This window comes from Maniola jurtina, chromosome 28 (genome assembly GCF_905333055.1).
Source record: "Maniola jurtina chromosome 28, ilManJurt1.1, whole genome shotgun sequence".
Classification (NCBI taxonomy): Eukaryota; Metazoa; Arthropoda; class Insecta; order Lepidoptera; family Nymphalidae; genus Maniola; species Maniola jurtina.
Window position 1 is genome coordinate 1,005,883 of NC_060056.1, and position 27,705 is coordinate 1,033,587.

At 36.6% G+C, this 27,705-nt stretch overlaps 2 protein-coding genes across 17 annotated transcripts in view; both read right to left on the reverse strand.

Annotated features, from left to right (window-relative positions):
• The window catches only part of LOC123879645 (zinc finger protein 99-like), a 68,146-nt gene that overhangs the window by 14,511 nt on the left and 25,930 nt on the right, over nucleotides 1-27,705 (reverse strand). The window lies entirely within an intron of this gene.
• Nucleotides 1,392-27,656, reverse strand: LOC123879643 (zinc finger protein 235-like). 15 transcript variants are annotated; one of them, XM_045927467.1, is made up of 13 exons: nucleotides 27,613-27,654; nucleotides 27,258-27,381; nucleotides 27,043-27,149; nucleotides 26,325-26,423; nucleotides 25,270-25,404; nucleotides 23,418-24,317; nucleotides 7,937-8,067; nucleotides 6,870-6,947; nucleotides 5,895-6,036; nucleotides 4,722-4,822; nucleotides 3,667-3,784; nucleotides 2,630-2,833; nucleotides 1,392-1,653 (listed from the first exon to the last, which is right to left on the reverse strand). In XM_045927467.1, the coding sequence occupies exons 4-13, from the start codon at nucleotides 26,415-26,417 to the stop codon at nucleotides 1,447-1,449; spliced, it is 2,109 nt and encodes a 702-aa protein (XP_045783423.1). In that variant the 5' UTR covers nucleotides 26,418-26,423; nucleotides 27,043-27,149; nucleotides 27,258-27,381; nucleotides 27,613-27,654; the 3' UTR covers nucleotides 1,392-1,446. The 15 variants fall into 15 exon arrangements, with proteins under 15 accessions (XP_045783423.1, XP_045783421.1, XP_045783416.1 ...); XM_045927465.1 differs by lacking the exons at nucleotides 23,418-24,317; nucleotides 25,270-25,404; nucleotides 26,325-26,423; ... (1 more) ...; nucleotides 27,258-27,381; nucleotides 27,613-27,654 and adding exons at nucleotides 9,368-10,291; nucleotides 11,243-11,377; nucleotides 12,291-12,389; ... (1 more) ...; nucleotides 13,224-13,347; nucleotides 13,586-13,627; XM_045927460.1 differs by lacking the exon at nucleotides 27,043-27,149 and having other exon boundaries at nucleotides 27,183-27,381; nucleotides 27,600-27,656.

The following is a 27,705-nucleotide window of genomic DNA, read 5'->3' on the forward strand; positions in this document are numbered from 1 at the left end:
GTTGACGCAGTGTTGCCAGTTACGATTTTTTTTTCTCTTTCTCGTCTGGCTTTTACAAAGATTAGCCAATGTCAAGTTTGTAGTTATTTGTAACAAGTTAGTTAAACTATACAAGTATGGACCCCGTCTGTACCGGCGCTCGTCGACATACGCACGGCACCCCCTAAGAGCGCTTTCCAGTCAGTTTTAACAACAAAAAAAAAACACTCCAAAAAGGCAGAGCACGCCCGCCAGCTAACACCAACACAGACAGTCCTTACTTTTTTTTCAACAGGCTTTACGGCTCTAGGTTCTGTATTATGATTACGCTTAAGGCATTTCGACATGTGCTTTTTAATTACGATCATTACGATATCGGGGCCACAAATCACCCTGATACATTTTATGTCCACTTAATAAAATATCATCATTGCCAATCTATTTACGTCCACAGCTGGACATAGGTCTCTCTATTTATTTGTAACTAGCTGATGCCCGCGACTTCGTTCGCGTGGATGTAGGTTTTTTAAAATTCCCGTGGGAACTCTTTGATTTACCGGGATAAAAAGTAGCCTATGTGCTAATCCAGGGTATAATCTATCTCTGTTCTAAACAGACCAATCCGCCCAGTAGTTTTTGCGTGAAGGAGTAACAAACATACACACACACATACAAACTTTCGCCTTTATAATATTAGTGTGATGTGATGTGATCAACACTTCAACAGCGTTACAGATAATATAATTGAACATTTCTCTTGTAGGGACAATCCGCAAGCCAAGGTCTTTCGCCGCCGCCATCTAGCAGCTCCCTGCAACTCGTTTGAAGTCGTCAAGACACTAGACCTGGGATCTTCCCAGGCTGCGTTTTCCTGTGCAAAGTCGCTCTAGCGACGGGCCTGCCCGCGTAATTCAAATTTAATTTGGTTTTTCGCAATTTGTAAACTAATACAATGTAGTAAAAAAAAAAATACGACAACGTAGGCTTATGGTATTTTAATTGCGACAATGGCAGTATCATCCTCACAGGTTCATATAAAAATCTTTTCTTGAAAGGGTCCAGTTTAAGAAATTAGCTCTAGTATCGACTAATTTGTGTGAATAATCGATACTAGAGCTAATTTCTTAAACTGGACCCTTTCAAGTAAAGATTTTGATATGAACCTGTGAGGATGATACTGCCACTGTCGCATATAAAATACCATAAGCCTACGTTCTCGTATTAGTTTACAAATTGCGAAAAACCAAATTAAATTTGAATTTCGCGGGCAGGCCCGTCGCTTCCGCCGTAAGAGCTTTTAAAATGATTTCATTTAAACCATTGAAAAGAAATTATGATTGGATTAATTTGAAAGAGGAGAAAGTTCTGAGTTCAATAATAAATAAAAAATAATGTAATTAAAATATACCAAATGATTGAAAAATAATTTTACTATACTAATAATAATTAGGCATATTATAGTATTTATTATTTTGACTCCTCATGTGTAGTATTTTTGTCCTCGTCACTAGTGGTGACCCTAGACCTCCGTTTGCTGGGCTTGGGTCTGTCGCGACGGTTGCGCTTGGGCCACGGCACATTGCGATGCACGTGCGTCACGTGCTGCTCCACGCCGAACACGCTCGTGAAAGACTTGTCGCATATGTCACACTTGTAGAGAGTATCTTGATGTGTCTGTAAATCAAATCAAAAACGATTTGGATATTTTAATATGGAGCCTGGCCGACCTATTTGCATGCCATTTTCTTTCTTTAGGGTTTCATACCTCAAAAGGATAAATGTGTAATTTAAAAATTTATAACACCCTCGACAAGTGAAGAAAAAAGCTGATAACTTTCAAACGGCTGAACCGATTTTCTTGGATTATAGCTAAGAGCACTCTTGATCAAGCCACCTTTTAAATAAAAAACTAAATAAAAATCAGTTCGTTAGTTTAGGAGCTACGAACAGACTGATACACACATGTCAAACTTATGAGTCTCCTCTTTTTGGGTCGGGGGTTAAAAAGGAAACAATCAAGGAAGGATCAAATCGTTGTCTGTCAGTGGTCAGGTATACTTCCAGTTGACCTAGAATCATGAAAGGTAGATAGTACAGGAAAAAATGTACATTCTAAAACAGATTTTTTTTTATTATAATGCATAATAGTTTTTGATTTATCGTGCAAAATGTCGGAATAATTACCCGAGTACGTACCCTCGGTGCTCGAGTCTGACTCGCACTTGGCCGGTTTTTGTTATTGTAACTCAATAGGTATGTTTCTGCTGGATTAAATTAAGGACTTCGTCTGTGTTGGCGTTTGCTGGCGCGCGTGCGGTGCCTTTTTGGAGTGTTTTTTGTTAGAAGTGGCCGGTTTTTGTGTTCTGCTGGTGTTTTTTGATGATGGAACTGACTGGGAAGCGCTCTAGAGGGGCGCCGCGCGTGTGTCGGCGGGCGCCGGCACAGACGAAGTCCATACTTATATATAGTTTCTCTAACTTGTAAATAACTACAAACATGACATTAGCTAATCAGTGTAAAGCCAGACGAGAGAGAAAAAAAATGTCTCTGCTATGTGTATGTTATATTTGTTGTTGAGTCAAATTAATTTTTATTTTTATCTTATCCTTATCTTTTTTTAAATCGGTTAGAAATCATTTGAATCACTCACCGACATGTGCCGTTGTCGGTTGGCGGCGAACGAGAACTCCCTGTGGCACACCCCGCACGGGAACCGAGGCGGGTTCTCGCTGTGGGTGTTCAACATGTGGTCCCTCAACGAAGGCTTGTGCATATACGCCTTGTGGCATATCGCACACTTGAACAGCTTCTCGCCGGTGTGCACTTGCGAGTGCTCCCACAGCAACCCGGGCGACTGTGGACACGTAAATAGTTTAGAATTAACACGCTACGTCGCGTTGTTAAGAGGGGTCTCTCCGTCACTCGCTCCATACAAACGTAGTTCGTCTCTCGTTGGAATACTAACCAATCATACTCAATGGAATTTTGTAGAAACGTTCCGGGAACTAATATCTATGTCTGTGGATTTCCAGATTTCCGTTACAATATTCAGTTTCAAAGTTACGCGGTCTTAAAAATACACATACAAACCTTTGAGCCCCTGTAATTTTAAAACTACATATTTTTAGAAAAATTTTAAACACCACAGGCACAGATTCTAGAATATGTCTGCATTTCATGAACTTTGGTTGCTTAATATTCAAATGAAATTGGGACTACGACTGTATGGAGTAAGTGACAGAGAGAGCCCTGTTAATACAGTAGAATCTCAGTAATCCGGCACTTCAATAGACCGACACGTTCAATAATCCGGCACCTTCCACCCGCGCCAAGTTGCACAAAACAACTCAGTTAAGGATTATTTTAAAACGATGTAACTTGTTAATTGTGAGATATGTTTTTTTTTTTTTAAATTTTTTTTTTTTAAATAAAAATAAAAATGTCTAATTGCAAAGACTTTGCAATTTGTGTGGTGCTGCGTACCATACAGATTTCGTTGGTTTGGCGGATTATAGCGAATTAAGCTTTTATATCATCCTTGTATATCATGGACTTCCGCAAAATAACGCCTGCTTCTATAATACATCAAAAAAGTTGGAGGTCTCCAAAAATTTTCCTGTAAGGGTTCCGTTTATCCTTTTGACGTACGGAACCCTAAAAATAAATAATTAAGTAGTAGTTTCTCACTTGGAACCACTTCCCGCACTGGTCGCACAGGCAATATCCCTCGCACGACCTCAACTTGCGTGGCGTGTTGGTGTCACTATAGAACGAGTAATACTTCTGCCATTGAAGTTTTCGCCACCTGTTGACAATGATTTTTTCCACATTTTTATTCCATATTTTACATATGTTTTTTCTTCCGTTACTTTAGTTTTTTGTTAATTTTTAACACCCCCGACAAGTGAAGGTTACAGTAACTAGAAAAGAACTGATAACTTTTAAACGACTGAACCGCTTTTCTTGGATTATAGCCAAGAACACTCTCGATCAAGCTACTTTCAAACAATAAAACTAAATTAAAATCGGTTCATTAGTTTAGGAGCTAAGATGCCACAGACAGATACACAGATACACACGTCAAACTTATAAAACCCCTCTTTTTGGGTCGGGGGTTAAAAATAAGGTAAAATGAGAATAATAAATAAATGAGAGTAAAAAAAATAGATAAATAAAAACTTTATGACACATAAAACATGAAATAAACAAAACAAAGAAACATAAAAAAACTAAAAACAAATGTGTAGAGGATAGTGAAAGACCTCAGTTATTTAGTAAAACTTTTTTCATAAATACTTTCTATCTTTGCTGTAGGTATCTATTCCACTCCCTTAACAACCTCTCGCACTGCCAAGGAATATCCTGGATTAGCACATAGGCTACTTTTTATCCCGGGAAATCTAAGAATTCTCACGTTATTTCAAATAACCTTAATCCACGCGGACGAAGTCGGGAGCATTAGCTAGTACAGCGTAAAACTAAAAAAATCGGTCAAGAACGATTCGCACACGTAGGGTTCCGTATAATCGTACAAGAAATAACATTTTGCGATTTCTTAAATTTTTATAGCGGCCATTTTGAAACTTTTATTATTTGGTGTAGCGGTAACCACATTCTGTGAGAATTTCAACTCTCTGCCTATTACGGTTCACGAGATAGAGACTACTGACAGACAGACGGATGGACACTTAGTAGGGTCCCGTTGGCACCTTTCGGGTACGGAAACCAAACAACCAACTCACCCTGAATCGCCACGTTTGCACAAAACCTTTAAGTGCTGACGATACGCCTTCTCAGATGCGAAGCGAATGTTGCAATACTCACACAGCGGGCCGTCTAGATTCTGAAACATTTACTTACGTTACAAGTGTGCAAAGTGGAACATTGAAGTCGTTTTGTAAAGGAGATGGGCGAATTCCATAGAGTTTCAGACCCGAACTAAGAGAACCGTGGGCCTCAAGCCCACGTTCACGAATCAAACTTCTCATGCTTGTTCTAGTAAACCAGTCTTACAAAAAACTTCATCAAAGTCTATCAAATAAAGTTGGGAGAAAAAAGATATTGACTTGTATGGCCATGTAACGGTTCTTTATAATGTGTACCTACTTGTGAATAATTATGTTTTTGATCCCCATCTTCTACAAATATCAGGCATACACAGAAAAATACTCGGAAAAATATTCTTAAAATTAAATGATTTCTGAATCTGAACGGTTTTTAAAAATGCTGGGTCCAAATTCGCCAACCTCCATTAAATCTGATCTTTCCGGTGCAAGGTCGCCATTCTAACATCTTGGGGCCCCAATGTCAATCGGTTTTTCGGACCATGTACCCTGCCCATTGCCGCTTAACTGATTTGTATGTAATTTGGTACCGAGGTAGCTTGCGTCCCTGTAATTGACATAGGCAACTTTTTATCCCTGAAAATCAAACAGTTCCCACGGGATCTTTAAAAAACTGCATCCACGCGGACCAAGTCGCGGGCAACCTCTAGTATCACACTAATATTATAAAGGCGAAAGTTTGTATGTGTGTGTGTGTGTGTATGTTTGTTACTCCTTCACGCAAAAACTACTGGACGGATTTGGCTGAAATTCGGAATGGAGATAAAATAAAATAAATATTTTATTAGAATTAAAAAAAAATAGGATTTAAAATAAGAAATTAATTTCTTTTTAATGAATAAATCATTTTTAAATAAATATATTTTAGTGTAAGATGCACAGTAATTTTTGAAGTTACTAGGTATAGTTTGATTCTATAAAATATAATAAAGGTAAAATATCCTGGATTAGCATATAGCCTACTTTTTATCCCGGAAAACCAAAGAGTTCCCACGGGATTTCGAAAAACCTAAATCCACGCGGACGAAGTCGCGGGCATCCTCTAGTATATAATAAGAAGAAGAAACATACCTGCAAATTTTCACCGTAGTGTTTAAAGTTAAGATGCGTACTTAGGCTTCGCTCGGTGACAAAAGAGTGTCCACACAGAGCGCAGCACGCCATGGTCGTGGGGTGATCTTTTCGCAGGTGGGAGAGATACTGGTACTTTGAACTGCAGTAAAATAGAACATTCCTATAATTATTATGTAACTAGTGTGGAAAGTTGAAAATTATAATCGAGGCTCAAATTTTAATACAACGCTTGTCGTACCTAAATACAAAGTGTTTTAAGAATATTAGCCATGCTAATCATGGATACTCCCCTTTCCCCTTCAATTAAATGTGTGCATGTGCCAGGAGTGGCTACGACAATAGTGCAACGGGTGGGGTTTGAACCAGCGACTTTTCGGAGTTCAGTTCGCTCCTCAACCGTTGAGCTATGAGGCTCAACATGTATCAAGCTCGAGCTTTTTTCTTAATACTTGTATGACTTATATACTAAATAATAATGCTAAATATACTGTATCGAACTATTAATACCGAATATATTATGCATACAAAGTTAATGCAGTTCTATTTTAACATTTTTTGGAGCTGGTGCCAGTTAGCCGCACGGACCGTCTACTCTTCATATTGTTTGTGACTCCACATTGGCACCAACTTCAAAAAATATTACTATATATCAACTCTCTACCTATTACAGTTCATGCGATACAATTCGCTGACTGACAGACAGACGAACAGGCTGACAAAGGCTTAGCAATAGGGTCCCATTGGCACTGTTACCAACAGTTAGCAGCAAGTTATATTGCAGCAAGTTATATTGCAGCAAGTTATATTGCAGCAAGTTATATTGCAGCAAGTTATATTGCAGCAAGTTATATTGCAGCAAGTTATATTGCAGCAAGTTATATTGCAGCAAGTTATATTGCAGCAAGTTATATTGCAGCAAGTTATATTGCAGCAAGTTATATTACAGCAAGTATTACAGCAAGTTATACTGACCGTAGCTCCTTGGAACAGTGCGGGCACTTGGTGTAGATGGTCACTTTGTGCAACGCCGCGTGATTCTTGGCCGCTTTTCTGTAACCAAATTGTAAGCGTCACTCAGAAAAAGGCCAAGGGCGAGTCAGACTCGAATACCGAGGGTTCCGTACATGGGTATTTTTTTTCCGACATTTTGCACGATAAACCAAAAACTATTATGCATAAAAATAAACAAAAATTAGTTTTAGAATGTACAGGTAAAGCCCTTTCATATGATACCCCACTTGGTATAGTTATCTCACTTTAAAAATTTAAACATATTTTAAGTTTTTATGACGTATTAAAAAAAAACTACTGACTAGATCTCGTTCAAACCAATTTTCGGTGGAAGTTTGCATGGTAATGTACATCATATATTTTTTTTAGTTTTATCATTCTCTTATTTTAGAAGTTACAGGGGGGGAGTTACAGGGTTACACATTTTACCACTTTGAAAGAGTCTCTCGCGCAAACTATTCAGTTTAGAAAATAATAATATTAGAAACCTCAATATCATTTTTGAAGACCTATTCATAGATACCCCACACGTATGGGTTTGATGAAAAAAAATATTTTGTAAAAGTATGGGGACCCCCAAAATTTATTGTTTTTTTTTTTCTAATTTTGAGTGAAAGTCTTAATGCGGTTCACAGAATACATCTACTTACTAAGTTTCAACAGTATAGGTCTTATAGTTTCGGAAAAAAGTGGCTGTGACATACGGACGGACAGACAGACATACAGACAGACATGACGAATCTATAAGGGTTCCGTTTTTTGCCATGGCTACGGAACCCTAAAAAGTATGGATTTGACTCGCTCCAGCAATGCACGGGGCTGCAAGTACAGTATGCCATATTATTGTAAATTGAATACTTGAAAAGAGCAACCGCCGAGTTTCTTCCTGGTTCTTCTCGGTAGGAACGGCATTGCGAACCAGTGGTAGATTATTTTGACGATTCAAAAGCACTTGTAAAAGTTTAAATGAATAAAAATATTTTGAATTTTGATGGAAAGGGTCAGAAATGAGACGCGAGTGTACTCACCTAATATTGGTGACCATGGGACAGGTGTTGCAACTATACCTCACGCTATGAGTGTTTGCCACGTGGCCTCGCAGTGATATGTCACTTCTGAAGTGAAGTCCGCAAACCAAGCATACAGATTTTCCATATTTCTGAAAAAAATGTTGAGAGGGCAAACTTTAACTAATCCTAATTTTTTACCCGGCTGCGGCAAAGCCAAAAGGAAGGGTTATGATTTTAGCAGTCTATGTATGTATGTTTGTATCCAGATTAGCACTTAAACCACTGGGCAGATTTTGATGATTGAGGTGTCATTTGGTTCTTTGTAAAGGTCTGGGTGACATAGGGTGTATTTTATATGAAAAAGAATTTTTGCTATTGTATCGAGTGGGATGTCAAATCAAAGAGGAGAAAATTCTGAGCTCATGAATATAAATTTACAACAACATGAAAATATAACAAGCGACAGAAAAACAAATATACTCTAATATATTTTCAGCGTTTATTAAGAGGATTGCTACTTTTTCACAGCTCTAATAAGATAAAGATTCTATTTTAACACTAAATTTAGGACAACTTTGTGCGTAAACCGATAAGACTAGGAGACCGATAAATCTAAATCATATAATAATAATAAATAGGCTTTATTGCTTTCTTATTGCTAGTTACATAAACATGTGTTATAAGTACATCATATCATATCCCGTCGATTTAGAATCATGAAATTTGGCAGGTAGGTAGGTCTTATAGCACAAGTAAATGAATAAATCCGAAAACCATGAACTTGTGGTTACATCAAAAAAAAAAATCTTTAAATTTTTAAAGTAAGATAACTATACCAAGTGGGGTATCATATGAAAGGGCTTTACTTGTACATTCGAAAACAGATTTTTATGTATTTTTAAGCATAATAGTTTTTTATTTATCGTGCAAAATGTCGAGAAATACCCGAGTACGAAACCCTCGGTGCGCGAGTCTGACTCGCACTTGGCCGGTTTTTATGGTATATTTAAAGATACTATCAGTAATGATAAGTACTATCACCTGTCTTAGTTTTTTCTAGCGTTCTTGTTACATTCTGTATAAAATCTGCAGTTATATGGACGTACGATTTAAATCATCTGTTAGATTTGTAACTAGCTGACGCCCGCGACTTCGTCCGCGTGGATTTAGGGTTTTCTAAATCTTTTTTATCCCTGAAAATCTTTGATTTTCGGGGATAAAAAGTAGCCTATGTGCTAATCCAGGATATAATCTATCTCCATTCCGAATTCGTCCAGTGGTTATTGCATGAAGGAGTAACAAACACACACACACACATACACACACGCACGCACGCACGCACACACACACACACACACACACACACACACACACACACACACACACACACATACACACACAAAATTTCGGCTTTATAATATTAGTGTGATAGTGTGATGTAATACTCACATCCGTATGTCTTTCCACATGTTCGTTGTAAGTATCAACAATTGCAAATCCTTTGAAACAGGTCATACATTTATACGGTGAATTTTTGAAACTCTCCTTCTCTTTTCTCTTCTGTATATTAGCCAACTGTTCTTCATGTGTCCAATCCGTTATTTTGTATTGCTTTAAATATTCCGGGAGATTTTTCGTTTCTTTTCTAACAAGCTTTCGTCTGACTCTTTTGTTGGTTTCTTTGATTTTATGTGCAATAACTGCTTTAGCATTTTCAGTTACTTTTGAATCACTATCGCTTTTGCTGTCCTTCAAAAAGTCCCAATCGTTGTCTGTGTCATTCATTACATCGTTTCTGAACTTATCGACTATACCCTTAACTCTTTCAGCGCCCTGTGTATCGATGTCAATGTCAGAATCACTGTGTATAGTACCATCATGAATGTCTTCTTCAAATTCAACATCACTATCATCTACTTCTACAACTTCTCCTTCAACATTATTCTCATTATTGAGATCCGCATTCAGTGTAAGTTTTGTGTCAAGTAATTTCACTTCAGTTACTTTGTCGTTGATTGTTTTATGATTATCTATGTCAGTATCGATATCTATATCTAGATCTATATCTAGATCATCATTTTCGATATCATCTGAATAGGAATCTACTAAATCAGTTTGGATATCATCTACATTTTCAGTTTTATATTCTAAAACTTCATTTTCACTACTTATTTCATTTCTGAGCAGAGGGTTCTGGATATGGATTTTGTTAGCATTTATGATTTCAATTTTTATTGTTTTACTGTGTGGTAATTCTTGTACTTCTGGCTCTTGTTCTTTGTGTATCAGATACAAGTCACAGTGGTCTGGTTGGAATGATCTCTTGCCTATACTTGATGTTAGATTGTTCGACATGCGTAGTGTTCTTATGGTCTGTGTTGATAATTAAAAAAAAATTATTAGAATTCTTTTATTATGCACCAAAACTATACTTATATTATAAGCGGTGATAGCCTAGTGGTTAAGACGTCCGTCTGCTACTCAGAAGTCAGGTCGGAGGTTCGATCCCGGGCAAGCACCCTTAACTTTTCGGTGCTATATTGTGTTGTTATAAACCTGCATTCTCCATAGTGTTATTCTCCATAGTGCTATTCTCCATAGTGCTATTCTCCATAGTGTTTTCAAAGATGTGTGCAGGTCTGCGTGGTAGACTATGGTCAAAACCTTTTCCGTTATAAGAAGAGACTCGCACTCTGTAGTGAGCCGGCGATGAGTTGATATGACCATGACTAATATTTTATATGCGAAAGCGGATCTGCCTCAAACATTGAATAGAAATTCCTTTATATGCATTCATACCCATATTTTGTTGATATTATAAATGCAAAATAGTGTCCTATGTTTGCTAGCTTTTTACAACATAGAATAAGAAGTCTAGTATATTTATTTTCTCTCTGACTTGTAATGTCATTGTTATAATATTTTTAAAGAATGTTTACAAAAAATAACAGAAATAACAAAATTATAAAATAACAGAAACAGCAAAATATCAAACAACAGAAACAACAAAAATAAAATAACAGAAACAACAAAAATAAAATAACAGAAACAACAGAAAAATGAAGTAACAGAAACAACAACAAAAGAAATATTTAGTACTAATTTTTTTTTACACTGATTAAATTAATTGGCTACAAGACTAATTACTTTAATATGTATGTAATACAATACAGTACTATTTAAGTAGTACAGATAGAATAGAATAGAATAGATTTTTATTGAAGTAGACTTTTACAAGTGCTTTTGAATCGTCAAAATAATTTACCACTGGGTCGGAATGCCGTTCCTACAGAAAATTAGGTACGTTAAACTGAAAGAACTTACCAATTTATTTATTTCTACCAATCCCGATAGCAATTGGTAGGCATTCAGACACATGGCTCGGAGCTTTCTGCTGTTGCTCAGTCTCTGAGCACATATTGTGCAGAACTGCGGAACAAAGTATAGCTTATCCTCCAGCTGCAATTACAAACTATATTTTAACAATCCATACAATATTAAGTACCTACTTAAATTTAAATTTTGTTTGAAAAACAACAATCTAAAGCTGTGATAGTTCTAAAAAAATGTGATTTTGTAAAATGGTGATAATAAAAGAATACAGGCTGAGTTTGTTGTGGGCGCATTTGCAACGCTTGTAGCTCTACAGCTCGTTCACACAGGCTGCGTAAGCGTAGACATAGCGCGTACCATTGCTTTGTAATGTATGGAACTGTATGAAACATGGCATACCGCTTTTTTTTTTTTTTTTTTTTTATTTGAACCAAAGTATAGTTTTACATATTGTTTCCACTTGACATCCTGAAACTCTCTTGAGTTTATATGGATGTTGCACATTCCTTAAATATATTTATACAAATTGCTAAACAAATCGAAACTGAAGTTCAACTTCAGTTTCGATTAAGTAAATATTCTAATGTACTTGTAATTAGATAGGTAGGTAATTATATTTAACTACGTGTTACAGAACACTCGCAATTTAGTGACATCGCACCGCGCAACCGAGCAACAAACTATCCACGTCAAACCGGTTTGTGCATCGCGGAACGCTTGCTTGCGTGGCGTGAACGTTCACGTAGACATAATGCGTGCAGTTATGTCTATGGATTCACGCGCGTCGCTACGCACGTGTCACGTGTACGTGCTGCATACGGAACTGGTGTGAACCGGTATTTAGTTTACATAAATAATTACCACTAATTACATCCTACAAATTCAACAACTGACCATCAAAAAGGTACCCAATTTGAATAAATGATTTGACTTCATTTGATAATTTTTATTTTAGAACAGTGGATCATCGCTAATCCAAAGTCCATTCAGAAACTTTTAGTAATAGCCAATAGGATGGTTAAACCAGTGTATAACTTACCGAAATTCCGGTCAAATTTTCAAATTCCATATCCCAATTAGATTTCCCCATTGGGTACAGCTTACAGTCCGTACTAGTGTCTAGACATATCATGCAGAACTGAAAAAAGTCCAACTGCTTGTAATATCACACTAATATTATAAAGGTGAAAGTTTGTGTGTATGTGTGTGTGTGTATGTTTGTTACTCTTTCACGCAAAAACTACTGGATGGATTTGGCTGAAATTTGGAATGGAGATAGATTATACCCTGGATTAGCACATAGGCTACTTTTTACCCCGGAAAATTAAAGAGTTCCTACGAAATTCTTAAAAAATCTGTATCCACGCGAACGAAGTCGCGGGCATCAGCTCAGCTAGTACCTTACTAATATTATAAATGCAAAAGTTTGTATGTACGGATGGATGTTTGTTACTCTTTCACGCAAAAACTACAGGACGGATTTGGCTGCAATGGATATAGACAATAGCCAGGATTAACACATAGTTTATTTTTTACTCAAAGGTTTTTCACACAAAGGTTCTGCACCATTGAACAGGAAACCTCAAACCAGTAGGTAATTATAGTGAAAATTTGCAAGTTAATGATGTACATCTATTTATATGTGATATAGTAAGCTAATTATTGTGTTCATGAACACATTTTTTTTTTTGTGAGGTAACGACAAATTCACGTTAAGTATTGAGATTTTTTCCTTTACTTGTGCTAGACCTGCCTACCTACCTCAGGAATCGATGTCAACAGGAAGTATCTACCCTACAGGCTTTCTTGCCAGACAGACAACAACGTGATCCTATATTCCTCTTTCTTTTTGAGGTATGGAATCCTAAAAATTATAATAATAGTATCAGAACTGCACCTGTGTTTCTGATAGCCCTGCACTCTCCGGCACCATCTTATTAGTTGCATTAAACTCCATTTTACTAGGACTTACTGTTATGTGAGCAGTTCACTTGATTATTTAGCAGTCTCTCTAGTGTTTTTTAAGTTTAGTTTATTACACACAGTGCAGCTCACAGTTATAGGTAAGTACATAGTTTAGTTAGTACTTAGGAAGCCTGTAAATGTGAAAATAATTGTAAAACAGGCTACTCTTCTTCATAAACAAACAACAAGTTACTCTTCTTTGAGGTTGTTTCTGTTATTGTGCAAAAAGTATGTAATCACCAATGGTAATCACTACGAGTGTGATTCTCACATAAACTAAAACAATGTGCCATTTTTATAATGACCGTCAGATAATATATAATAAATTATATAATATATATTCAAATAAGAATTACAGAAAATTTATACATTAATCTGAATTTCACACCAGGCTGAGACAATAACAATATATAGGTACCAAAGAGAATATAATCACTACGTTTTTTTAATATATACATTTACTCTTTGGACAATAACATGACATAATAACCAAAGAGTATATTATAATCACTAGGTACTCACTTTTGCCTTGACTTGACTTTTGACATGACAGTTAACCCATAGAGTACCATAGAGTTAAAATAGCCGATGGCGCGTGAAAAGTCATGTTTTACCAAAGAGTATGTAATCACTTGATGTTTATTGTCTATCCTATCCTATGTTTTATAATATGGAATCATCTCAATTTAATATCGTAGTGATTATTAGTGCCCATCATCATGGCATCATGGCCCAATGATTACTGGACGGCTACTGATCTAAAAATGCGTGTCATTTATTTTTGTGTGCGCATGTCATTTTGTCACTGTGTGCACCATCCAGGGCTGGGATCACATCAAAATTAATTTTCTATGTTACTACGACGGACTACGTGCAATATTATACCTATCCAAGCCTATAATATTATAAATACGAAAGTGTATCTCAGTCTGTCTGGTAGCTTTTCACGGCCCAGTAGTTTAACCGATTTTGATGAAAGGTACAGAGTTAGCTTACATCCTAAGAGTGGGCATAGGCTACTTAGGTATATCCCGGAAAAATCAAAGAGTTCCCATGGAATTCTTAAAAGCCCATCCGTTGTACCGATTTGTATGTATAGAGGTAGCCTACGTCCATGAAATTGACATAGACAACTTTTTACTTCAGAAAATAAAAAACCTAAATCCACGCGGACCATGGACGGTTATTATATATTCAGGAACTTCGTCTGTGTTGGTGTTAGCCGGCGGGCGTGCTCTGCCTTTTTGGAGTGTTTTTTTTTTTGTTAAAACTGTCTGGAAAGCGCTCTAAGGGGGTCTTCAAACTGATATATAGTGATCTGTGTAAGGGGGTGCCGTGCGTATGTCGGCGAGCGCCGGCACAGACGGGGTCCATACTTCTATAGTTTATAACTTGTTATATATAACTACAAATTTGACATTGGCTAATCTTTGTAAAGCCAGACGAGAGAGAGAGATATATTCAGTAATAAAAACAAAAGTAAAATGATACACTTCAAATCAATTTATTACGTATTATTACAATTAACGTAGACATCTATACTAATAAATACTAATAAATAAAATTGAAGTGTCTGTAAAAGACAAAGTCTTTACTTGGTACAGATACCTTCAATATCAATCAATTTATAACCGACAGTTTCTAAATCCCATCAGTATTGATGGTGAGGTCTCCTGCAACATCAGGATTGAGGAGTTGGAATCCAAATTTTTTATGAAACAATGTCGCAAAGTTCCTCTATCGATTAAAAAAAAAAAAAAACTACGCAAATCGGTTCAGAAATCTCGGAGATTTCGGTGTACATAGGTAGAAAAACACAACTCCCTTTTTGAAAGTCGGTTAAAAAAGTAGCCTATGTTACTCCTGGTCAATCCTCTACTTAGCTGTGAAAATCCCGTCAAAATCAGTTCAGCCGTTCCAAAGATTAGCCTATTCAAACAGACAGACAGACAGACAGACAGACAAAAATTTTAAAAACGTGTGATTCAGTGTTGGTATCGTTCAAATAACCGTATGAGCTTAATATGAGGTAGTTATTTCGAAATTACAGACAGACACTCCAATTCTATTTATTAAAAAAATAAAAATAAAAAAAAGTATAAATATTAGTATTAGTATAGATTATTTTGACGCACTAGTCCTCCGGAGTAGTATTTGTGTCCTCGTCACTAGTGGTGACACTAGACCTCCGTGTGCCGGGCTTGGGTCTGTCGCGACGGTTGCGCTTGGGCCACGGCACGTTGCGGTGCACGTGCGTCACGTGCTGCTCCATGCCGAACGCGCTCGTGAAAGATTTGTCGCATATGTCACACTTGTAGAGAAGTCGAGTACCTTGATGTGTCTGTAAATCAAATCAAAAAGGATTTGGATATTTTAATATGAAGCCTGGCCGACTTATTTGCACGCCGTTTTCTCTTTTTATGGTTTCATACCTCAAAAGGAAAAAAGGAAACAATCAAGGAAGGATCCGTTCTGTCAGTCGTGTCTATCAAGAAACCTATAGGGTACTTCCCGTTGACCTGGAATCATGAAATTTGACAGGTAGGTAGGCCTTACAGCACAAGTACAAGAATAAATCTGAAAACCGCGAATTTGTAGTTTCCTCATAAAAAAAAAATTAAAATGAGTTTCAATACCACCGTTTCGTTTCGTTTCGTTCCGTACCATCAAACAAGAAATAACATTACTTTTTTGTTTTTTTTTCATGTCAGTCATTTTGAAATTTTTATTATTTGTTATTATAACGGCAAAAAAATACACATTCTGTGAAAATTTCAACTTTTTACCTATTACGGTTCATGAGATACAGCACGCTGACAGACAGACGGACAGACGGACAAGCAAACGGATGACAGCGGAGGCTTAGTAATAAGGTTCCATGGGTATCTTTTGGGTTTAAAACCCAAAAAAAAGGCTCATATGCACGTGAGATCGAAACTGCGATGCAGTATATTTACTCTTATCTCGAGCAGAATTCTGAAGAGTGTTAGTATTCTCTGGTCGAGCTGATGGCTTAAATTGAAGGTGACTACCGGCTCCTGGAGATACCATAAAAAAAATCACGCCACTCACTCTACCACATGGTGGGGTGGAAATGAGTTATTTAGCCAAAACAAGTGTTGGAGTGGGCTTTGTGGCGCTCGTACGCTGAAACTATTGAGTCTACAAAAAAAGGTGACTACACAAATTGTAGGAAATTGTCTCTAGTTTAATTGTTACATAGCCATTTTCATCGTAAAATGAGTGGGAAAGAAGTTATCGTGGAAAAACTGTTTTTGGGCGCCATTTTTCCAAGATGGCGGCGCGAGCGGCAAAGGTACGAGGTGGCAAAATAAAAATTCGGAAAGGGCACATCGAAATCTATAAAACCACCAATTTGCATAACATTCTGAAAACTTTCCATCTCATATTACAGAATTACTGGACTAAAAGGGCTTTACCTGTACATTCTAAAACAGATTTTTATTTATTTTTATGTATAATAGTTTTTAATTTATCGTGCAAAATGTCGGAAAAATTACCCGAGTACGGAACCCTCGGAACCCGAGTTTTTTAAAATCGGTTAGAAATCATTTGAATCACTCACCGACATATGCCGGCGCCGGTTGGAGGTACACGAGAACTCCTTGTGGCACACCCCGCACGGGAACCGAGGCGGGTTGTCGCTGTGGGCGTTCAACATGTGGTCCTTCAACGAAGGCTTGTACATAAACGCCTTGTGGCATATCGCACACTTGAACAGCTTCTCGCCGGTGTGCACTTGCGAGTGCTGCCAAAGCAACCCGGGCGACTGTGGACACGTAAACAGTTTAGAATTAACACGCCACGTCGCGTTGTTGACAATTGTATGCGTCGCGCGACGTCGCGTATTAATAATTGTATGCGTCACGCAACGTCGCGTTATTAAGGTGCACTGAACTGGTCTAACCGCGAAATTCAAATTTAATTTAGTTTTTCGCAATTTGTAAACTAATACGACAAAGCAGGCTTATGGCATTCTAATTCCGTCAATGGCAGTATCATCTTCACAGGTTTACGTAAAAATCTTGACTTGGAAGTGTTCAGTTTAAGAAATTAGTCAAAATAATGAGTTTGACGTGAGTTACTCACAAATTAGTCGATACTATAACTAATTTCTTAAACTGGACCCTTTCAAGTAAAGATTTTTATATAAACATGTGTAGATGTGTGTGTGTGTTTGATACTGCCATTGGCGCAATTAGAATGCCATAGGCCTAGTTTGTCGTATTAGTTTACAAATTGCGAAAAAACAAATTAAATTTGAATTTCACGGGCAGACCCGTTTAGTGCACCTTAATAATCATATGTGTCACGCGACGTTGCGTTGTTATAACGTTTATACAAGTCATACTACTTTGTACTACCCTACTTAGTAAAGTTATCTTACTTTGGAAAATGAAAACACTAATTATTATTATTATTTGTTCGCGAATATTTTTTTTTTGTGATGTAACCACAAATTCACAGATTTCGGATCTTTTGCATTACTTGTGCTATAAGACTTACCAATCTGCCAAATTTAATGATTCTAGGTCAACAGGTACGGGTTTTCTTGACATACACACAGACATCAAACATCAAAGTGATCCTATAAGAGTTCCTTTTTTCCTTCTGAGGTACGGAATCCTTAAAAAGCTTCGAAAAGTTAGAGGTGCGTGCCCGGGATCGAAATCCGGACCACGGCTTGCGTAAAGGTTACATTTTTTACCCGACTGCAGCAATGCCAAAAGGAAGGTTTATGATTTTAGCAGTCCATGTATGTATGTTTGCTTGTTTCCAGATTCTGTGTGTTCCACCGTAGCGCCTAAACTACTGGGCCGATTTTGATGAATGAGGTGTCAATTGATTCGTCGTAAAGGTCCGGGTGACATAGGCTATAGGTATTTTATACGAAAAATTGACCTAACGGATGTTACATCAAAAAAGGTGGAGGTCTCCAAAAATTTTCCTGTAAGAGTTCCGTTTATCCTTTTGAGGTACGGAACCCTAAAAAACAAATAGATAAATAGGTTCTCACTGGGAACCACTTCCCGCACTGGTCGCACAGGCACCATCCCTTGCACGACCTCTTGCGTGGCGTGTTGGTGTCATTATAGAACGAGTAATAGCGCTGCCATTGACGACGTTTTCGCACACTGTTAACAATAAATTCCATGTTTTTATTCCATATTAGTTGTCGCCCGCGACTTCGTCCGCGTGGATTTAGGTTTTTCGAAATCCCGTGGGAAGTCTTTGATTTTCCGGGATAAAATGTAGCCTATGTGCTAATCCAGGATATTATCTATCTCCATTCCAAATTTCAGCCAAATCCGCCCAGAGGTTTTTGCGTGAAGGAGTAACAGACATACACACACACACACACACACACACACACACACACACACACACACACACACACACACACACACACACACACACACACACACACACACACACACACACACACACACACACATACACACATACTTTTGCTTTTATAATATTATATAGTGTGATCCATACTAATATTATAAATGCGAAAGTGTGTCTGTCTATCTGTCCGTCTGTCTGTCTGCTACCTTTTCACGGCCCAACAGTGTAACCAATTCTGACGAAAGGTACAGGGTTAGCTTGTATCCCGGGGACGGACATATGCTACTTTTTATTCCGGAAAATCAAAGAGTTCCCGCGGGATTCCTAGAGACCCATCCACTTAACCGATTAGTATGAAAGGTACCAAAGTAGCTTGCGTCCCTGTAATCGAAATAGGCAACTTTTTATCCCGGAAAATCAAACAGTTCCCACGGGATCTATAAAAATCTAAGTCGCGGGCACCCTCTAGTTTTATATATGTTTTTTCTTCCGTTACTTTAGTTTCCTGTAGTTTCTTTTATTTCATTTCTCTATTGTTTCTGTTATTTATTTATTCTGTTGTTTCTGTTATTTTATTGTTTGTTGTTTCTGTTATTTTATTTTTTGTTAATTCTGTTATTTTATTTTTGTGAACGTTTTTTAAAAATAAGGTTTTTACCTTATAAATGAGAACAATAAATAAATGAGAGTAAAAAATAGATAAATAGACATATAAAAACTTTATGACACACAAAACACGAAATAATCAAGACAAAACAAAGAAACATTAAAAAAAAAACTAAAAACAATTATGTAGAGGATAGTGAAAGACCTCAGTTATTTAGTAAAGCTTTTTTTCATGAATACATTCTATCTTTGCTGTATCTATTCTACTCCCTTTACAACCTCTCGCACTGCCAAGGACTATCCTGGATTAGCACAAAGGCTACTTTTTATCCCGTAAAATCAAAGAATTCTCACGTGATTTCAATAACCTTAATTCACGCGGACGAAGTCGCGGACATCAGCTAGTACAGCTTAAAACTAAAAAAATCGGTCAAGAATGACTCGCACACGTAGGGTTCCGTACCATCGCACAAAAAATAACATTTTGCGATTTCTTAAATTTTTATAGCGGCCATTTTGAAATTCTTATTATTTGTTGTGGCGGTAACCACATTCTGTGAAAATTTCAACTCTCTACCTATTACGGTTCACGAGATACAGCCTACTGATAGACAGACGGACGGACTCTTAGTAACAGGGTCCGTACGGAACCCAAACAACCAACTCACCCTAAATCGACACGTTTGCAGAAAACCTTTATGTGCTGACGATACGCCTTCTCAGATGCGAAGCGAATGTTGCAATACTCACACAGCGGGCCGTCTAGATTCTGAAACATTTACTTACGTTACAAGTGCGCAAAGTGGAACATTGAAGTCGTTTTGTAAATTTTAAATCTAATCTTTCCGGTGCAAGGTCGCCATTCTAACATCTTGGGGCCCCCAGGTCTAGCGGTTTTTCGGACCATGTACCCTGCCCATTGCCGCTTAACTAATTTGTATGTAATTTGGTAACAAGATAGCTTTCGTCCCTGCTGTTGACATAGCCAACTTTTTATCCCCAAAAATCAAACAGTTCCCAGGGGATCTTGAAAAACCTACATCCACGCGGACGATATCGCGGGCATAAAAGGCAGTGAATGCCATTTTTAACAAAGGCCTTTTTTACTTGCGTATGCGCTATGTTCAAACAACAATAACTCTTAAATTATTAGACATACAGCTGTAAATTAAATGTTGTATTGCAGCTTAGCTCAAAATCTCTCGATTAAGTAAAAAATAACAAGGGTTGTCGGGAGTGTTTTTGCAGTGATTTACAATAATTTGTGGATTTGCCTAATTTTACGAGAATTTTTTCGAGTTTCTTATTTTTTACAAAAGTTATGGAAATGTGAACACTTTGTTTTGTAATGTAGACGATAGGACAGTATTGTTGCCCTTCGAATAAGCCCATTTTTATCTCAGTAAGACCAAAACTTTGAGAGATATAATTTTTTTCGTATATGTTTCAAAACCCTGGAAAATCAGAGTTCCCGCGGGATTTAAAAACAAATCCACGCGAACGAAGTCGCGGGCATCAGCTAACCCTGTCACATAAAAACACTTTTCAATTAACGACCGATTTTCACTTTGACTTCCAAGCCCACCTGCAAATTTTGACCATGATGTTTTAAGTTAAGATGCGAACTTAGGCCTCGCTCGGTGACAAAGGAGTATCCACACAGAGCGCAGCACTCCATGACCGTGGGGTGATCTTCTCGCACGTGGGAGAGATACTGATTCTTTGAACTGCATTAAAATAGAACATTCCTATAATTATTATGTAACTAGTGTGGAAAGTTGAAAATTATAGTCGAGGCTCAAATTTTAATACAGCGCTTGTCGTAAATAAATAGTTTTTTTTTAAAGAATATAAGCCATGCGAATCATGACTAATAATCCCCTTTCCCCTCCAATTAAGCGTGTTACATAGCCATTTTCATCGAAAACTGAGTCGGAAAAAAGTTATCGTCAAAAAACTGTTTTTGGACGCCATTTTTCAAGATGGCGGCGCGAGCGGCAAAGATACGAGGTGGCAAAATGAAAATTCGGAAAGAGCACATCAAAATCTATAAAACCACCAATTAGCAAAACTCCCGAAAAATTTTCCTAATACTTGACTTTTACTATACGTGCCCTTTTTGAGTACGAAATGACTGGGCTATATGGAATGGCAAAAAATAAGTTACACTGACTAGAGCTCCTTGGAACAGTGCGAGCACTTTCTGTAGATGGTCCCTTTGTGCAACGCCGCGTGACTCTTGGCTACTGATCTGTAACCAAATCGTAAGCGTCAATCAGAAAAACCAGCCAAGTACGAATCAGACATTTTGCACGAATTCAAATTCAAAGTATTTTTATTCAATTAAACTTTTACAAGAGCTTTTGAATCGTCAAAATAATCTACCACTGGATCGGAATGCCGTTCCTACCGAGAAGAACCAGCAAGAAACTCGGCGGTTGCTCTTTCAAGTATTCAATATACAATAATATGCCATACTGTATACAAGCGATTGCAGCGCCGTGTATTGCTGGAGCGAGTAAAATCCGAGCTTTTTGTCACTTATGTAATCTTCGATTGTATAAGCTTTTATGAGGAACATACTTTTAATACATTTTTTAAACTTGTGTAAAGGCAAGTCTAAAATTGACTGTGGAATTTTATTATAAAATATTACACTCATTCCCACAAATGACTTTCCCAATTTCCTGAGGCGGAGCGTAGGATTTGCGAGCCTATTACGGTTTCTAGTTTGCCTGTCGTAGAAATCAGCGTTTTTTTTTTGTAACTAAAAATGTTTTGTTGTACAAAAATTATATTATACTTATTATTATATTATACTATAAGGGTTTCGTTTTTTTTGTTTGAGGTGCGGAACCCTAAAAAAGGGGTTTGGATGTGTTAGGGTGTTGTGTTTCTTTATTAGTGATGTAAAATCCCACAGTCAATTTTAGACTTGCCTTTACACAATTTTAAAAAATCTATTAAAAGTATGCTCCTGAATAAAGCATATTATACAATCGAAGATTATGTAAATAACAAAAAACCATGGATTTGACTCGCTCCAGCAATGTGCGGGGCTGCAAGTACAGTATGCCATATTATTGTAAATTGAACACTTGAAAAGAGCAACCGCCGAGTTTCTTGCTGGTTCTTCTCGGTAGGAATGTCATTCCGAACCAGTGGTAGATTATTTTGAGGATTCAAAAGCACTTGTAAAAGTTTAATTGAATAAAAATATTTTGAGTTTTGATGGAAAGGGTCAGAAATGACCCTATGAAGGGTACTCACCTACTATTGGTGACCATGCGACAGATGTTGCAACTATACCTCGCGCTATGAGAGTTTGTTACGTGGCGTTGCACTGCTTTGTCACTTCTGAAGTGAAGTCCGCAAACCAAGCATACAGATTTTCCATATTTCTAAAAAAAAATGTTGAGAGGGCAAACTTTAACTAATCCTAATTTTTACCCGACTGCGGCAAAGCCAAAAGGAAGGGTTATGATTTTAGCAGTCTGTGTATGTATGTATGTTTGTATCCAGACTGTGTGTTCCACCGTAGCGCCCAAACTACTGGGCAGATTTTGATGATTGAGGTGGTAATTGGTTCTTTGTAAAGGTCCAGGTGACATAGGGTATATTTTATCGAAAAAAATTTTTGCTACTGTATCAAGTGGGATGTCAAATCAAAGAGCTGAAAATTCTAAGCTCTTGAATATAAATGTACAACAACATTAAAATATACCAAGCGACAGAAAAACGATTTTACTCTAATATTTCAGCGTTTATTAAGACGATCGCAGTCGGGTTTTAGTTTTGTAATATTATACATGCGAAAGTGTGTCTCACGGCTCTAAATAAGATTCTAATAAGATGAAGATTCCTATTTTAACACTAAATTTACGACAACTTTGTGCGTAAACCAATAGGAGACTGATAAATCTAAAACAATAAAACTTTAGACATAGTTTATTTATTTATTAGTTGAAACAAGTGTAAAAAAAAATTATAACATCCCTGACAAGTGAATATTACAGTAACTAGAAAAGAGCTCCTAAACTAATGAACCGATTTTACTTTAGTTTTCTTTTTGTTTGAAAAGTGGCTTGATCGAGAGTGTTCTTAGCTATAATCCAAGAAAATCGGTTCAGCCGTTTGAAAGTTATCAGCTCTTTTCTTGTTACTGTAACCTTCACTTGTCGGGGGTGTTATAAATTTTTAATTTACACTTGTTAGTACTCACATCTGTATGCCTTTCCATATGTTCGTTGTATTTATCAATATTTGCAGCTCCTTTGAAACATGTCATACATCTATACTGTGAATTTATGAAACTCTCCTTATCTTTTCTCTTCTGTATGTCAGTTAACTGTTCTTCATATGTCAAATCCGTTATTTTGTAATGCTTTAAGTATTCCAGGGTCTCAAGATTTTCAGTTTCTTTTCTAACAAGCTTTCGTCTTACTCTTTTGTTGTTTTCTTTGATTTTATGTACAATAATTGCTTTAGCATTTTCAGTTTTTTTTGAATCACTATCGCTTTCGCTGTCCTTCAAAAAAACATCGTTCCTGAACTTATCGACTACGCCCTTAACTCTTTCAGCGCCCTGTGTATCGATGTCAATGTCAGCATCACTGTGAGTACCATCATGAATGTCATCTTTAAATTCAACATCACTATCATCTATTTCTACAACTTTTCCTTCAACATTATTCACATGATTGGAATCTGCATTCAGTGTAAGTTTTGTGTCAAGTAATTTCACTTCAGTTACTATGTCGTTGATTGTTTTATGATTATCTATGTCAGTATCGATATCTATATCTAGATCTATATCTAGATCATCATTTTCGATATCATCTGAATAGGAATCTACTAAATCAGTTTGGATATCATCTACATTTTCTGTTTTATATTCTAAAACTTCATTTTCACTACTTATTTCATTTCTGAGCAGAGGGTTCTGGATATGGATTTTGTTAGCATTTATGATTTCAATTTTTATTGTTTTACTGTGTGGTAATTCTTGTACTTCTGGCTCTTGTTCTTTGTGTATCAGATACAAGTCACAGTGGTCTGGTTGGAATGATCTCTTGCCTATACTTGATGTTAGATTGTTCGACATGCGTAGTGTTCTTATGGTCTGTGTTGATAATTAAAAAAAAATTAATAGAATTCTTTTATTATGCACCAAAACTATACTTATATTATAAGCGGTGATAGCCTAGTGGTTAAGACGTCCGTCTGCTACTCAGAAGTCAGGTCGGAGGTTCGATCCCGGGCAAGCACCCTTAACTTTTCGGTGCTATATTGTGTTGTTATAAACCTGCATTCTCCATAGTGTTATTCTCCATAGTGCTATTCTCCATAGTGCTATTCTCCATAGTGTTTTCAAAGATGTGTGAAGGTCTGCGTGGTAGACTATGGTCAAAACCTTTTCCGTTATAAGAAGAGACTCGCACTCTGTAGTGAGCCGGCGATGAGTTGATATGACCATGACTAATATTTTATATGCGAAAGCGGATCTGCCTCAAACATTGAATAGAAATTCCTTTATATGCATTCATACCCATATTTTGTTGATATTATAAATGCAAAATAGTGTCCTATGCTTGCTAGCTTTTTACAACATAGAATAAGAAATCTAGTATATTTATTTTCTCTCTGACTTGTAATGTCATTGTTATAATATTTTTAAAGAATGTTTACAAAAAATAACAGAAATAACAAAAATATAAAATAACAGAAACAGCAAAATATCAAACAACAGAAACAACAAAAATAAAATAACAGAAACAACAAAAATAAAATAACAGAAACAACAGAAAAATGAAGTAACAGAAACAATAACAAAAGAAATATTTAGTACTATTTTTTTTTTACACTGATTAAATTAATTGGCTACAAGACTAATTACTTTAATATGTATGTAATACAATACATTACTATTTAAGTAGTACAGATAGAATAGAATAGAATAGATTTTTTATTGAAGTAGACTTTTACAAGTGCTTTTGAATCGTCAAAATAATTTACCACTGGTTCGGAATGCCGTTCCTACAGAAAATTAGGTACGTTAAACTGAAAGAACTTACCAATTTATTTATTTCTACCAATCCCGATAGCAATTGGTAGGCATTCAGACACATGGCTCGGAGCTTTCTGCTGTTGCTGAGTCTCTGAGCACATATTGTGCAGAACTGCGGAACAAAGTATAGCTTATCCTCCAGCTGCAATTACAAAGTATATTTTAACAATCCATACAATATTAAGTACCTACTTAAATTTAAATTTTGTTTGAAAAACAACAATCTAAAGCTGTGATAGTTCTAAAAAAATGTGATTTTGTAAAGTGGTGATAATAAAAGAATACAGGCTGAGTTTGTTGTGGGCGCATTTGCAACGCTTGTAGCTCTACAGCTCGTTCACACAGGCTGCGTAAGCGTAGACATAGCGCGTACCATTGCTTTGTAATGTATGGAACTGTATGAAACATGGCACACCGCTTTTTTTTTATTTTTTTATTTTTTATTTATTTGAACCAAAGTATAGTTTTACATATTGTTTCCACTTGACATCCTGAAACTCTCTTGAGTTTATATGGATGTTGCACATTCCTTAAATATATTTATACAAATTGCTAAACAAATCGAAACTGAAGTTCAACTTCAGTTTCGATTAAGTAAATATTCTAATGTACTTGTAATTAGATAGGTAGGTAATTATATTTAACTACGTGTTACAGAACACTCGCAATTTAGTGACATCGCACCGCGCAACCGAGCAACAAACTATCCACGTCAAACCGGTTTGTGCATCGCGGAACGCTTGCTTGCGTGGCGTGAACGTTCACGTAGACATAATGCGTGCAGTTATGTCTATGGATTCACGCGCGTCGCTACGCACGTGTCACGTGTACGTGCTGCATACGGAACTGGTGTGAACCGGTATTTAGTTTACATAAATAATTACCACTAATTACATCCTACAAATTCAACAACTGACCATCAAAAAGGTACCCAATTTGAATAAATGATTTGACTTCATTTGATAATTTTTATTTTAGAACAGTGGATCATCGCTAATCCAAAGTCCATTCAGAAACTTTTAGTAATAGCCAATAGGATGGTTAAACCAGTGTATAACTTACCGAAATTCCGGTCAAATTTTCAAATTCCATATCCCAATTAGATTTCCCCATTGGGTACAGCTTACAGTCCGTACTAGTGTCTAGACATATCATGCAGAACTGAAAAAAGTCCAACTGCTTGTAATATCACACTAATATTATAAAGGTGAAAGTTTGTGTGTATGTGTGTGTGTGTATGTTTGTTACTCTTTCACGCAAAAACTACTGGATGGATTTGGCTGAAATTTGGAATGGAGATAGATTATACCCTGGATTAGCACATAGGCTACTTTTTACCCCGGAAAATTAAAGAGTTCCTACGAAATTCTTAAAAAATCTGTATCCACGCGAACGAAGTCGCGGGCATCAGCTCAGCTAGTACCTTACTAATATTATAAATGCAAAAGTTTGTATGTACGGATGGATGTTTGTTACTCTTTCACGCAAAAACTACAGGACGGATTTGGCTGCAATGGATATAGACAATAGCCAGGATTAACACATAGTTTATTTTTTACTCAAAGGTTTTTCACACAAAGGTTCTGCACCATTGAACAGGAAACCTCAAACCAGTAGGTAATTATAGTGAAAATTTGCAAGTTAATGATGTACATCTATTTATATGTGATATAGTAAGCTAATTATTGTGTTCATGAACACATTTTTTTTTTTGTGAGGTAACGACAAATTCACGTTAAGTATTGAGATTTTTTCCTTTACTTGTGCTAGACCTGCCTACCTACCTCAGGAATCGATGTCAACAGGAAGTATCTACCCTACAGGCTTTCTTGCCAGACAGACAACAACGTGATCCTATATTCCTCTTTCTTTTTGAGGTATGGAATCCTAAAAATTATAATAATAGTATCAGAACTGCACCTGTGTTTCTGATAGCCCTGCACTCTCCGGCACCATCTTATTAGTTGCATTAAACTCCATTTTACTAGGACTTACTGTTATGTGAGCAGTTCACTTGATTATTTAGCAGTCTCTCTAGTGTTTTTTAAGTTTAGTTTATTACACACAGTGCAGCTCACAGTTATAGGTAAGTACATAGTTTAGTTAGTACTTAGGAAGCCTGTAAATGTGAAAATAATTGTAAAACAGGCTACTCTTCTTCATAAACAAACAACAAGTTACTCTTCTTTGAGGTCGTTTCTGTTATTGTGCAAAAAGTATGTAATCACCAATGGTAATCACTACGAGTGTGATTCTCACATAAACTAAAACAATGTGCCATTTTTATAATGACCGTCAGATAATATATAATAAATTATATATTCAAATAAGAATTACAGAAAATTTATACATTAATCTGAATTTCACACCAGGCTGAGACAATAACAATATATAGGTACCAAAGAGAATATAATCACTACGTTTTTAATATATACATTTACTC

Bases quoted from the DNA above. Each gene is read 5' to 3' on its own strand.
- LOC123879643 (XM_045927457.1), bottom strand. From the start codon at position 13,208: ATGGAGTTTAATGCAACTAATAAGATGGTGCCGGAGAGTGCAGGGCTA. The intron at 12,390-13,148 runs GTGCAGTTCTGA...GACTTTTTTCAG, and splicing joins CAGGGCTATCAGAAACACAG to TTCTGCATGATATGTCTAGA. The intron at 8,068-9,367 runs GTGAGTATTACA...CATTTTTTTCAG, and splicing joins ATGTGGAAAGACATACGGAT to AAATATGGAAAATCTGTATG.